The 15,326-nt window shown below is 41.8% G+C and overlaps 1 protein-coding gene across 2 annotated transcripts in view; it reads right to left on the reverse strand.

Annotated features, from left to right (window-relative positions):
- Positions 1-1,021: 1,021 nt before the first annotated feature.
- Positions 1,022-15,326, reverse strand: part of SLAIN1 (SLAIN motif family member 1) — a 247,731-nt gene continuing 233,426 nt past the window's right edge. The window contains exon 8 of one of the 2 annotated variants that reach the window (XM_069639657.1): positions 1,022-2,141. In XM_069639657.1, the coding sequence (XP_069495758.1) occupies positions 2,066-2,141 (76 nt within the window). In that variant the 3' untranslated portion in view covers positions 1,022-2,065. The remainder of the gene's footprint in view (positions 2,142-15,326) is intronic. The other variant, XM_069639658.1, reaches the window with a different exon arrangement.

Genomic DNA, 15,326 nt, shown 5'->3' on the forward strand with positions numbered 1-15,326 from the left:
CACAGATTTGAATCCCGATCCCGCGCTTAGAAAACATTTGTTAAGCACGTTATAAAAGAACAATTATAATTATAAAAGAACAATTATAATTATAGGACAATAAGGGGAACCATATTTACTTTTAAATATAAACCATTGTACAGTAAGGGAACCCATCTTGTCCTCCAACAGTGCAAACATTCCTACATTCTGGAAAATAAATGTTACTCCATGAAGATATTTAGGAACATGGTGCAAGGAATTTTAGCAATTTAAAGTATATACAACTAAATTCGATTGAAAGGAGCTTCATACATGTTATTATCTTGGAAGACTAAGAATAACTTGAGAATCTCTTCCATCCCAATGCTCCTAATAGGGAAATTATATCAGTGTACGGTGGTCTGATCTCACAAGTACGTAAAGCAAACCTAAGCAAATACAAACAGGAGGGTGAACAGGGCACTGAATTAACTCTTTTGAAGGTGTGATTAATGTGAACCCACCCTCTGAGCACCTTCTTAAATAGAAAACATGTACTGATAAAAAAGGAACACAATCACAAGAAGAGGATCTCACACGGCATTGGAGAGTCCTGTTTCATGAGCAAATGAATCTAGCGTAATAACATAGGCTCTCAATACAACAGAGACAATGGGAATTCCTGGTGTGAATACCATTCCTTATTAACACAAAGGCAAAATTCTCCAAGTGCAAAAATGCTTTGACAAAGCGTGCACTACTGCAATATTCGCCATGGTACATGCACCAGAGCAGAGGTTTGGTAATCTAGCCCCTGGTCCTCTCATACATTTACACTTCCTTCTTGACATTTTAGCATACAACACCTTAGCCTCTTCGGTCCCCCGGTCAAACTGACAAATGGCAGCTCTCATCATTGGACATGCTTAGCTTCTGTCTGTCAAGGGAGGCAGTCATAAGTACTTACCCTTTGAATTGCCAAGTCATCATGAACAAGCCACTACAAATAAGTTTGTATACTTGGGCACAGGGGCCACTTCAGCACACATACCACTTACTCTTAAACAAGGCCTAATATTGCCTAAATAGACTCTTTATTGGTGAAACATTCCGAAACAGTAAACAGCTGTAATCATATGAAACGATACACTGTCATAAGAAAACATTCAGCCAGTGCAATTCAGGTGTGTAAAATGTCTATCAAAAAGATTTATTCCCATCAAAACCCATCTCGTCCATCGGTAAATGTTAATAAACCATTACAGCTCCTTTACTTTAAAACCGTTAAAAACCAATAATAGCATTTAAGCCATTGCATTTGTAAGTGCAACATGGATTATGTTTTATAAATAGAAATAAAATACTGTCTGATAAATCAATTTAAATAAATTAACATTTAAATACAAAAAAAAGTACAGAATGAGCCGACTCCGTGGCAAAAACGTGCTGAACCCTCATCCCCGCTTGTGCTTTTGCAGAAAAACATTTTAGGTAGATATATTGCCCATGATGCCATTGTGTAGTGATGTGTACTTAGTGCTAAAAAAATAATCCCCCCATAACAAAAATATCATTACCTATGGCACAAAAAGAATGCTGTGTGTCACCTCGTAGTGGTTAGAAGAAAAAAAAAAGTTCAGTACAACGACCATGACATTGTATAAAAGCTATCAAGCAAATCCTGTGAGTAACGCTGTATGAAATAATGAATGTTAAAAACTAATAAAATAAATAAAAAGGTTAAAATATGTTTAAAAAATCAGCATGGTCAGGCGTTTCGCAAAAATGTGTCAAAGTTCCATTAAACCAAGAAAGCTTTGACTTAATCGTTCTAATGTCTTGCATATGTTAAGTAGCATTATAATTAACACGAAGAACACTGTATAACCTTTCTCCGACAACACCGAAGATCTTCATGTCCATGTCCTAATGTTTGCCATTGCTAACATACACGTTTGCAGACTTAGTTGGAAGAAAATACATAATGCATTCCATTAGAACCTCAAACGGAAAAATACATTCTCAGTCCTAGATGTACCCAGCCAGCTGGATAATGCAACACATAGTAGTGGTGTCCTTTCCCTCCTTTTTCTGAATTCACATTTTAGTAGCAGCCGTCTCTCCAGTTGCCATCGCGTAGAGCGCTAAGCGAAGAAAGGGGTTTCGGAGGTTGAAGAAAACTAGAAGAACAAAAAAACATTTTCATCAATATTTTCAGGGAAATGTAAAGAACTGTTAGCAATGCAAAAGTTACCAATACAATAATAAACATGCATCGACAACATCAATAGCTTAAGATGTTATAGGGGTGAACACATTTTCTGAGTTCACGCACACAGACACTTGGGCGCATTTGGGATACGTCAGTTTTGCATGCACATGCAGCGATGTGCCAGAGTCTAGTTGTACAGACATCCATGAAACATGCTTTATGGTGCCACTTAAGACGAAAACCCCTTCAATAGCAATAGGAACTAGTCAATACTGAACATAGGCGGCATTCAAGCTCATCAGACAACCAAACCGGGGAAAAGGACTGGCTGATGTGTGCAATGGGAAATAAGCTGCCCCTGTACCATGAAAATGGCAGAGCCGACAGCTGGTGAGCTGGAGAGCAATGTTTTGAGGGAATTCTAATAGTGGCAAATCGCGGGAAAACTGGGGGGTGAGTCTATACGTCCAATGGGCTGACATTTTCAATTTTAGTATGACATTTCAAAAGAAAGTTTGCTTTTAGCACTTCCTGACTACATGATTTTTTTCCACTGAGAAGTGGGATATAGGATCTACTGCAATGGGGTTCATGTACCCAGACATGTGGAAATCAACCCAGGTAGGGGCTTGAAAGATGCACAAGTCCAGTCCAAAATGACTTTGTGCAATGCTTTCTTCGGCAGCAGATACTCACTTTTAATATTTCAGTCTGAGGCACTGTCACCATAAACTTGTACTATGTGGGAGTTCACAGCAGACGGAGATGACAATTTTCTAGTGTAGTTCACCCAGGCTGCGACCTACTTTAAACAACATTTTCTTTCTAATATTAGTAACCAGCGCGGGTGTTTCAGTGTAAAAAACGCACCGATTTGTGCGTTTGTGAGACTTACCCGACGGTAAGGCCGCACACGCTATTGGGTGTCCCTCACGCTGGTGTTTTTTTCTTTCCAAGCACCGTGGAAAGGGAGAAGTGACGACGCGTAGTACCTTCTCCCAGTTTCATTGCAGCCATTTCTTTTGTTTACTTTTTTTTTCAATTTACTTGAATGGCTGCCATGGAAGGTCTCACCTTCAATGGCGGCCATTTTCTTTGTTTACTATGGACGCCCCGGAAACAGAAAACATATGTTTTCCAGTCTACAGCAGCCAATATTTTTACCCCATTAGTACCCAGTCTAATGGGCATGAGTACTAATGGCAATAAGCAACTCGCCGGAGGGCCATTACCGCAAAAAGTTAATACCCCCCGGGGCATTCAATAACTATGGGCCCGGGGGTATTACCTTATGCGGTAAAGGCCCGCCGGCTCTGGGCTTATTGACGGATTATGGCTCCAGATATGGCCATCCAATTGAAAGCGTTATTGCAAGGAGACTTTTTATAAAGGGTTAGGCGCTTTTAGTAAACCACAAAACAGTAGCAACCTCTGAAATGTGGATTTCTACCAGGGCTTACATCACTTAATTTAACAAGTGTGGAAAATGCTTCAGTATTCCCCCCATTCAATACAAAATAAAACATTTTATGGCCCCCTTTCCTGGGAGTGAACCCTGCTCTGCTGCACCATAGGATGGCAACATACAAAACACCAGGACTGACTGACTGGTAGCTGCGAATGTTTTCAATGGCAAGATTTTGGGTATTCATCTGCTTTGTGACTTGAGTGAGTGCTGGTTCTGTGAGCCATCATGCAGCAGCTACCTTTCACTCAGAGCACTGGTACACATTCACTTTGAACCACAGCATGGAACCTTTGGGTGCCATGTGAAACAAGAAGAACAAGAACAAAGGAGGCAGAGAAGTAGCATATGCATGGAGGATTGGGGCAGGGAGGAGATCAGGCAAAATGTGCATGCCGTGGGAAATGGGAAATGCCATGCATCATAGGTTTGGCACCCCAATTGAGATGACTCAACCCTTCATCCTACCAATATTGACGAATTCTACAAGTGGGTAATAAAAGTGACAATTCCTAAAGTACTTTGAACCTGGAGGAAATCTGCATGAAGCATAATTTATATATGAAAAGAACGTGCGCCGTAGTACACTGTTTGGATAGCACTCCCAGAGCATCAAAAGGAGGCGAAATCCCTCAGTCTGCACAGAATACACGACCACGGATTCCACAACAAAAATAGTTTATTGAAGTAATATGTGGACAGGGAAACACACGACGTGTTTCGCGGTTAACAGACCGATTGATCACATACGAGGAAAGGGACAGAGATAGGACCTTAGTATGGTACAAAACTATGGTTCAAACATGATAGATGGGTCTCATTGTTGCAAGTGCACCTAATTCAAGCTAAAATATGGCAGACATTTTGTAATGTCTCTTTCCGGTTAGTTAACATCACAAGGCTGCAATTAGTAAACATGCAAGCCATAAATATGAATACATTGTCAGTACAACGCTGAATGCAAATACATATAAGTTTGTTTACAAAGTTTCTATATGTTGGCGAAATTTCAGAAAATTATTTTTGCGAAAGTGTATATATATAGCCAAATTATTATAAATCTCCACCTTTTCAGGCGTGGGAATAAGCAGGAGGAAGCAGACTTGGGTAGTATATGAATCGAGTGACAGGAGTATTCATCCAATCAGGTATTGCTCGGTGCTGTCATACAGTTGTTACGCAAAGGCTGTTGGATGAACGATATACAGGAAGAAAGCAGCAAACAAACACTATTTTGACTCCTTACACAAATCCGAAAGGCCATAGACAGACATTATTATTATTACTACAAGCTGTGGCAAAGTTAGCTAGGACAACTTTCAGCCAAAACTAAAAAAGGGATTCAATATTGGATAGGGGTGTAACAAAAGAAAATAGTGCATATCTAAACAAATACAATGGATACAGCAGAATACTTACAGTAAAGCATTTCAGTGGCTGCATGAGCTGTATACTTGCGAAAAGAAAGTGGACATTGAGCCTCATCTACATGAAGTTTATGAAAAAAACAAAATGGCTACTTTCATAAGCTGTACGGGGACATTTGATGGCCGAAACAGGATCGTTTTAGATAATGTAATAGAATGTGGCATTATGCATTGGTTTTACACCATTTCTGGTGGCCTTGCTGTGCATGCGCCTGTAAAATAAAAGGAGGGTCATTAGGGGGACAGCGAGAGAGTCAGATCCAAAACCTGTGGAGTACAGGTTGCCAGCACTTGAAACCAGAGTACCAGTCTGGTCCAAAGGGTTTTGGCGGAGATGGTTGGGAATATGTCGAGAGGGGAGAGCCCAATATCTGATTAATTAAAGCACTATGGGTGTAGAACGGCCACAGCTGTGTGGGAGAGCAGGCAGGGAGGAGATGATGGTAGAGCTCAAGAGGGGAGTTTTGTCATAGTTCGATTGTTGTTGTGGTTACTTATGGGCCTGATGTAGCAAGTAGAAGGGAGTAATGTATGTAGTGTAAAGTGGCAGGAGATTTTAGAGCCAAATGAGTAAGTCAAGGATAAGAGTGGAGTAGACAAACAAGAGATACCTCTGGGAGGCAGGGGGAGTTTTCAGTAACACCCAGGAGCAAGGGAATTGCCAACACCCAGGAAAATTCTAGTTCAATGTTTTTGGATGCATTTGTCCAATTCAACTTTGGTTGAATCGAGATGGTCACAAATGAGCCTGTTCTATAAAAAGAAGCTCATGCTGGTGTGATCAGCATACACAATGGACAAAAGAGGCCACACAATGGACACAAGAGGCCAGAACGCGAGGCATCTCCTTCAAATTGATTTAAAAGAAAAACGTAACTAAATCTTGCATTGTTATGGCACACCTCTAGGTCAGGGGATTATCAAACTAGGATACATGCCGATGAAACATCTGCAAAGGGGGTTAGATGAAATGATGTATCCTTGACATATTATTGATCCAGCTTGCGAATACGAAAGTCATCAAATTCGATTTAAATACCCTATTAATTGAATTCAACAAATTATGATTGGATTTTATGAAATTAGAAGACGCTCAAGTATGGGTGACAATTCCCACCAAAGCATCATTAAGTGTTTCAAATACAACGTAATGTTCACATATAAAATGTGTTCCCTGAAGCATGACGCTACTGCCAAAAAGCAAGGAGGCGGACATTTTAAGTGCAAGTACTTTTCTACACATGGCCTCCACACACCTTCAAACGAATATGAAAGCATCCCTTTCATGGAAGTGGCAATAAGTGTTAAATGGGATGCATGGCGTATTCCTACTAGCGCCTCGCACAGGTTACCTTCTAATACATTGGTTATAGTATCTGAACCTAATGGGTTTGTTTGATTAAATCACAACAAATTTGTTGAGGCACGTCCCACAGAGCCAAGCCCTTTTTTTTTAAAATCGTACCCGCTTTTAGAGATGTTTAATTTGATTGCAGATTTTATTATTATTTCAACAAAAGACATTGAGAGTCTGGATTTACCAACTTTTAACAGTAACGAATTGGGCATTGGTTTATTTTGTTTCTCTGGTGGTGGTAGAAAGCATTTGTAAAAATGCTAGGGCCCTTCAAGAAATGGGACATGAGGTTTTTTCGATATAGGAGGGAGTCTAACCGGCAGGCTGAAACAAACCAGTATGTGAGAATGACTAACAAAAGTGAATCTCCCTTCTTCGCTGATCATTCAAAGATGTACTCAAGAGCCTGGCAAGATGTCAGGTCTGGTCAGTCAGGATGTCAGGAAGCCTTATGTGGACTAGTTTGCTTAACTACTGAAACCTTTTTTAGTGTGTTGTCCTGGAATAATCTGGGATATTACTCATCTATCATCAATCCTAGGGGTAGAGAAAATCTTATGAAGTCACAACTATTTCTATTAAAAGAGACCTGGCCAACTTCCCGTTTTGATTTAGATGTATACACTCTGGTTTTTAGTCTGGCTTTGTCACCCCAAAGGGGACATCCCAAGGGGGGGGATTGTGCATAGGAGCCAAGGCTGAGCTCTCGCTACATGCCTTTACAAGTGTTGGAACATACAATAATTTCTTATTTGCAGTTTTTCCCTAGATTACCCGAGATCTTGAGTAGGACCCTGGTGGCCACACTTTATGTCCACACCTGTGGGCGATTCCACCAATTAATTAATGTTGAGTATTACTGATGCCCTCAGACTGTGGTGCGCTCAGTCTCGTAAGGGTGGAATTATACTCTCCAGGGACTTTAATGTTAACTCCACATTACCCATACTGGGAAAAAAAGAGGGAGAAATTTAAAGGCAATAAAAGGGGTAGGGATTGGCTGAAGCATTGGAGGAATTCGATTTGCACCCCCTTGTACTCGAGACCTCCAAATTGTATACCACATGGAGTAATGCAGTTTACAGTAGCCATATTGATTTTAATTTTTGGGAACCCTATTATTTCTGCTTTGTTACCCAAGCCATCGATCCACCCAGTGGACATGAGTGATCAAGCATTTTTGTGCATGAAATGTAATTTGAAACAATATGTTTAAGAAAAGTTGTCCGTCAACCCCTTTTACCCAAGGAAATCGACTTCCATGGTCACCAGCTCATATACAATAGCTTTAATTCAATGCTGCGGAAAAATGATGGTACATTCAGGGAATTGTTGATAACAACTGGAACGTGAAATAAATACTGGAATCTCATTGGCAACTTCAGTCTAGACATATTGTCACTCATAAATCCTTGGGGAAAACGGGGGTGCTTTTGATCTAGGTATAGCTAGAAAGTAGCAAGAACTAACCTAAACTCTTAGCTCTTCTACAGGAGGGGGAAGAAAACAGATGGTGAGTGCTAGAGTGTGATATAAGGCTTGGTTACTTGACCATAGATTTGGGGAAGTCACATCTAATTGGAAGTTCATCAATAAGTTGATTAGAACCAAAGATACAAAAAAAGATTCTGGTACTTACTACGCGCACACAGATCAGGTATAGCTGCCAATGAACTGTGTGGAACTGCAGATAATGCTTGAGGAATCTTTCTGGGTGAAATGTATTGGAACGGAAAGGAAACTACTTAGCTTTGAAACCGACAAAGGTGTTGGAAGCTGATTTGGCCGGGATTATAAGATTAAAGCCTCTTGGGCACAGGGCCCAGATGGGTTATCAAATGTTAAGGCTGCCCCTATGTTATGGGCTGAGCCACTGCATAAATTATACCTCCATATTAGTGAGGCTGGGATAATTCCTGTGTCCTGTCAATATTCGATCTTAATTCCAGTACACGAAGGGATCGCGCTTGGCGCCCGACAACTGTAGACTACTGGCTATGATTGATTGTAGTGCAAACATTTTGGCAAGTCTTTTGTTGAAAATTTTAACATCTTGGAGTGAAGCAAATAATCTATTGCACAGACAGCAATCTGGTTTTCGAAAGAGCTGCAATACATCGCATTCTATTTGGGTTCTTCTTACCCTAATTTCTGATAAATTTCGAAACCCTGAGGCATCCCTGTCTATGCGTTTTGTTGACTGCAGCTTTTGATACCGTAATAGGAGCTAGACTGTGGGAGAAATTGGCAGCATGGGGCATTGACTCCTCACTACTCTACTGCATTAAACGTCTTTATACCGACACATCTGCTAAAGTGAGGTTGTCACAGGAGGGTTCAATGTCAAAGTCTTCCCCCCAAACCCCGATACCAGGGTGATTTCCCGGGGGTCGGCAGCGCCGTCCAGGGACCTTCAGGGTTGGGGAGGCCCCAATTCCTCCAGCGTCCCAAAGAAGTATGAGGCACACACAAGAGCAAAGAGTTACTGCTTTTTATTGCACAAAACAGACAGGGACAGATTCTCGGAGCATAGGTACCCAAGGAACATCTCAGCGGTGATGGGCTTGCAGGCCCTTTTTCTAAATCGGATGACGCTACTACGTGCGTCACCTGGGAAAACTAGCCGCTAAAACCAACGCTACTCCGGGTTGGTTCCCCCGAGTGGTAGGGTCAGTATGGATCAGTATAGGAAAAAATAGTGGTGGAGAAGGGGTCAGGTGGTACGCTTGGGTCGTCCCTAGAAATGGCTACATAGAAAGTGTTACATGAAGAAAGTTACTGATTGGTTGAATTATAGTGTTGTCAGTGGTTAGCCCTTCGTATTCTGATTGGTTAATCCGCAAGCCCCCAAGCCTGGGACCATCGCCGTTCCCAGCTCGCGATGTACCTGGCATTAGCAACAATGTATGACTATGTGTCAGTGGAGGACAATGGACAGGTCTTACTACGGGCTGTTGGGTGCTCCCTTCCCATCGCCGCCGGTGTCCAACTTGTAACTTCGTTGTTGCAGTCCGGGTCCTAGATGTGAGACCCCAGAGCTTCTCTGGTCCTTGGAGCTCGGCATCGTATCAGGTCGGCCTGGTCACGTGTTGAGACCGTGGCTGAAGCAGAATTACGGGGATTTGATTTGTATTTCGGCTCCGAGGATTGTTTAGCAGTGGCAGGTGTAGCCTTGGCGCTGAGAACACGGCGTGTAGATTGCAACTTTGTGGCCTTGGCTGTGTGGCTCCCGTCAGGGTTTGTTCTACATGATCAGCACCTTGGAGCTCCATCTGAGCTGCTCCGGGCCTGGGGACTCTGGTTTGCGGCCTACCTTGGCCTAGTCTATGGGTGGCGGAATACAGTCCATAACACGGGGGTCGCGAGGTGCAACTTGGGTCCTTATGCATTAATCCATATACAGGGTGACATCTTGAGGGTTTTTAATAGCAAAAAACATCTGCAAGCATATACATGAGCTCTTCGGGCGTCTTGCGTTTCTGCAGTAGTTAGCCAATGTGAAAAATAACAACAATGCATGTGTGTGAGTGATTCTCTACATCATAGCACTGAGTATGTTCTTCGTGTGGGTTGTGTGTCTGATCCAGGTGCTTTGTGGCACGTGTGTCCTTGTCCGTGGGCTATGTCGTCATGTCATCTCCAACAATGGCGATACTGGTGGGTGATGTATAATCGAGTTGGTCCATATGGTCGGTATCAGTTCCACCCGAGGTCCCACCACGGGCTTTGGGTAATGCGCAGCTGGCATGGGTGTGCAGGGCATGGCCACGGTGGATCTTGACGTCCGGGGCAGTAGTCAGAGGGCTGAACTCATCCCGCGGTGGGTGCTTAGGTCGTGACGTCATAGGACATGGTCAGGACGGGAATCGGGGGAAGGGATCATCCCATTTTCCCTCTTCACAGGCTTAAGCAGGGGTGCATTCTCAGACCCCTCTTATTTAATTTATATGTTGCTGATCTTGCCCCGACCTTGAAGATGGCGCATAATTTCCCCCCCCGACGTTTGGCGCTGTGAAAATCAGCTGCCTTACCTATGCAGATGAAACAGTCATTCTGGATAAGACGGCAGTGGGACTACACCACTACTGGTGGCCTCTACAGCAATATGCTGCTGAAAATGGTCTTTGTATACATTTTTTGTTAAACAAAGATAATGACTATTGGTAAAAGGGCATATGCTGGTGCAACATGTATGCAGAGATTGGGTAGATCTTGTTTAGAACAAGGTCAAGATTATAAGTATTTAGGTTTACTTATTGTGGCATCCCCTTTGTTCATGTATTTATCCAAGGTGATTCCACCAAAAGCTTGGCAGAAATGGTTGGCCTTAAAGAGTGTAATAGATAATTGTGGGGAAGATTGATTGAGGCCAATGTTAATGCCTATAAGATTTCTAGCATCCCATGAATTTTGTATGCCCTTGATGTCCTCCCTGAGAAGGCAATCGCAATGGCTGAATAAATTAGAGACAGAAAGTGTGCCTTCTATACTTGACCTCTAAGGGGCGGTACCTGTGGAGGCCTATAGACAAGAACATGGAGTGCAGTCTTCGAGGACTAATGGAAGATGGCTGTTTGTAAGCTCTGGGTTAAAATGTATTGCCCTAGGACAAGTAGAACACTTGTGGGTTTGACATTGGGGCATGCAAAATGACGATCTAAAAGTATTTGGTATAGGGATATGGAGAGTATTGTGCATAATCATTGCCAGGACATTGGTCTGACAGTCCTGTTAGACTCGCAGGTGGTTAAAAACTTGGACCCGAAGTCGATAGCGTGCTATCTTTGGAGGGGTTGGCTAAAAAGAAAAATGATGTTCTTTTACTCAACTGGGCTTCTTCTTGGAAACTCCTTGCAGCTATTTGATTACATTAAGCACACCAGCACTAATTCGATTCATTTTATATCTATGCCTAGGCATCTTAGCAGTGTTCGAGTACTTTGGTGCTTGGAAGAGCATATCAAGTAAAGAGCGTATATGTCGGCTCTGCAAATTACATGTGGAGACGTCACGACATATCAATGGAATGTTCCGGAGACCCAATTATAAGAAAGGCTATGCTAAATTCCAGTTTCAACAGTCTGATCAGTTTTGGGCAAGAGCATTTGGGGCCAAATCACTTGGAATTACATCAACAGCCTATTATATGTGGATGTGCGCTAAAGAAATGTTAGATGCAATTTGTCCATTGAATGCGTGAATAAGCACTAGGCCTTTTCATCTATTGTGTTTTAAAAGGTATTCTTTGTGCAAAATGTTGGTTTTATATGTTTAGTAATTCATTTTGTAAAGGATTGTATATGTTTGTTCATATTACAACTATAAGTACTTAATATTTTGTCCCCCATTTTATTTATGGTCACATGTAATTGTCTGTTGTGCAGTCTATTTCCCACTTAGAATGCAGTATTGGGGAAGACTGGCCTTGCTAGCCATCACATACGAGGTTTTAATTTTGCTTATAAAGGGTTTAACCATTGCGGTGAGGGGTCAGCAATGTGAGGCAGACAACTTTGTCAAGGTTTTTCAACAAATGCCATTTTATTAAATAAAAAAGGTCTGATAAACACTTCACTATCCCTACCCTGAAAAGGATTTCCATGCCTAAAATAAATTAAAGGAAACGCTAACAGAGGATATGTATCCTTGACACTTATGCATACAATAAAACAACAGAGGTAATGCATGTCAGTTCAAAGACAACAATAATAGTATAATGATTGAGTCTGTGATGTAACACTCCTTATATCCCGGGTGAATTATCCTTCCCAAGATTTAAGCAGGATTCTGATCCAAAAAGAAACAAGGAAATCCTGGTTTTCACCACAGTTCTTTGCAACTTCAACTTGCCAACAGATAGTTCCAACACTCCAGTAATTCAACAAAGAAAATGGAAGCTTATTTCTCTTCCTTGAAAAAAAGTAAGATTTATCCTCTCCAAATAAAGAAAGTTTTCTCAGTTCATCGATGGCAACAATTAATTGTCTTGGTCATGATGATTTGCCACATGTGAGGAGTTCCGAAGAAATACAACTCCTAACAGCAGTTTTACAAAGTTCTTTCCTCAACACCACAAGCAACAAATTGTTTGTCAGGATCACTTTATAGCACTTCGTCATATAGGACTTTGTCAATTTCTACCTGGTTTACTCCCATGTCAGGTCTAGTCCTTGGGTTGCCATCCAGGTATTCTCCCCTTGCCCGAACAGCGTTTCACAACAAGTGCATTTGTAGTTAAGATGCACCGAAAGAAAAGAGGTTCACAACAGTTTCACAATATTCATCATTTTGCAATTTCAAACATTTAACAACTCTTCAGGTAAAACGAGATTCACACTGGTGTTCTTTAATACTCTTCTGCAAATAATGCTCCTCTCCTCCTGGATAACCTTTTCCAGAAGGGCAGCCTTTTTGCCACTCCCATTTCTCCTCTGCGCAAGTACCCAAATACTGACAAGGATAGGGTCGTATTCTGTTTCTCCTTTGGCAATGTGAGTTTATACCAGCTTTTGCTATATGCTGTAAAAGGAAGGGCAACAAGTATCACAACCTATGGACCTCATTTTTTGCCCCCGTTTGCCTGTGGCAATATCTCTTGGATTTGAATTGCCTTTATTTTAGTCTCTATTGGCCTGGGCAATGGTTGTATATATTAGTTCTGAATAATATCGCTGCATCTACTTGCTGAGTATTTCACAAACTCACATTTAAAGTTCTAATCATGTTGTTAAATGTGGCTTTTTCTGCTTTTTAATAGTTTGGTAATTAAAATTACTTTTAGGACAACTTTCACTTATACAGGAGTGCTGCTTGCTTTGTGAACGCCTGCCTTGAACATGTGAGCGAATGCAGAGCGTTCCGGGGTCACTACCAGCCAGTGAGCAGGTAAGGCATGCACATGCGATCCCCTCGCTGCTCACATGACATCTGCTTCTGCGGCTCCTCGCGATCTGGCTAACTGCTTCTCCTGGTCTGTCGTCGACCATGCCACCTGCAACCTGAGCTCCTTAGGGTCCCGGTGCCCTCTGGTGCATGTCAGCTACTAGAAACAGCATTCTGGGAAAGAGAGCTTTCCTCACTTTCACTTCTCACTGTGCAGCCTCTGTAGAACAGGTCAGAAGAGGGCAAACTTCCTTCTTGCACACTTCCCGCTGCGTGACCTCTGCACTTCAGGCTTCAGGGGTTATGGACCCACTCAGGACCGGCAGTTTAATTCTGCCGAACAGTGGTCCTGGCATCTCTCCTTCCTCCAGCTTCAGCTGACAAATACTCTGCCTCAAGGAGAATTGCCTAGCATTTCGGTGCTGGACTACCTTGTGGGTGGGACAGAGACTGATATGCAAATGGATATTCCTTCTCTGCGAAGGGTGCAGTGAGCTAAAAGGTGGTTGTAGACCCTCCTGAGTGGAAGAAATTCTAACGGGGTATTTCGACCCATGTTTATTCTCAGTAGAGGGGCTCACACACTTCCTTTCAAAATGAGAAAGTAGTTATGAAATTCAGAGGGAAGTTGTTATATTATTAAATGCATTTCCATAAAGACTAAAAAACAAAGATCATTTTTTTTTTCTTTTTTAAATCGAAAACGAAAGAATTGGAATGTGTCGAGAATCAAAGCAATAATTCTAAATTTGGAAGGAGGAACATAGAAATGGTTAACAGTTCGGTATTAACCCAAGGAAAATTTACAATCTATTTAATATTCCCCATCTTAATAGAAAAAGCCTCTTAGTCCAGCTAATCCAACTACTGCCCCATTTCGCTCTTGCCTTTTCTTTCAAAAATTCTTGTGCGCCTTGTTTATGCACAGCTCAGACCTTAATCTGTACACTCTTCTACCTTCTCTATCTGGCTTTCATTCTGGTTTCTCTACAGAAACCGCACCTCTCCGTTTCTCATGTGCGACACCTCAAACCCCTTCTATTCGTCTTGCTAGATCTTTGTGCTGCTTTTGACACAGTGGATCATTCTATTCTTTCTACTATCCCTTCTTTGGGTCCTCCCAATTTTTCTCTTTGATGGTTTAACTCCCATTTGTCTAATAGCTCTTCTACCATCTCCTGGACGGGTTCAACTTAAGTCTTCCCCAGGGCTCTGTCCGAAGCACTCTATTTTCACATACTATTTATCTTCTCTTATCCTTGACTTTAGTTTTCAAATTCACCTTCAGGCCGACACACACATTTCTTTCTGTTCCCTCATTAAACAACTCCATTCATCACCACATTCTCTTCCTGTCTTTTGGCTGGCCTCCTGCTTCCTGTGTAAATATTTAATTTTTTCTGGCTAATTCTTCGATATTGCTCCCACCCTCCCTTACATATTTATTTCTTGGTTTTCTTTAGGACACCTCGTTTTCTTTACTACCACAAATAGCATCCACGGTTCAATCTTGCAGTATCATCAGTATCATCTTTTTAATATTAAAATAATGCAGCATTTTCTTACCTTTTCTTCAACCAAAACCCTTCTTCAAACCATTCTTCTTTCACATTTGAATTATTGTTTTTCCCTACATGTCAGCTTGCCTGACCATGCTTTGCTTCCTCTATGCTCCATTTTTTACTTGGCTGTTCGTATTCTTTTCTGTCTTCCTTGCTCTACTAGAATCCCCTTCTACCTAGTCATCACTGGCTTCTGATTAATCAACGTTTTAAGTTTCACTTTGTATGTATTATTTTCGAGTGCATTCATGCCCGAGCTCCCCCTTAGTTACGTTCTTTAGTTGCTTTATACCAGGCGTCACCAACCTCTATGTTAGCTGGAGCTACTTATAGTTGAGGGTCATATTTGAGTGCTACTAGCGGGCGATATTGGGGGGGTGGGCATAGTATCAGAATTTGTACCAACATTTTTTGGGCTGTTTATTGCCTCTTTATACATAGAGGGAATACCATATGCATT

This window comes from Ambystoma mexicanum, chromosome 7q (assembly GCF_040938575.1).
Source record: "Ambystoma mexicanum isolate Mex_15411 chromosome 7q, UKY_AmexF1_1, whole genome shotgun sequence".
NCBI classification, from domain to species: domain Eukaryota; kingdom Metazoa; phylum Chordata; class Amphibia; order Caudata; family Ambystomatidae; genus Ambystoma; species Ambystoma mexicanum.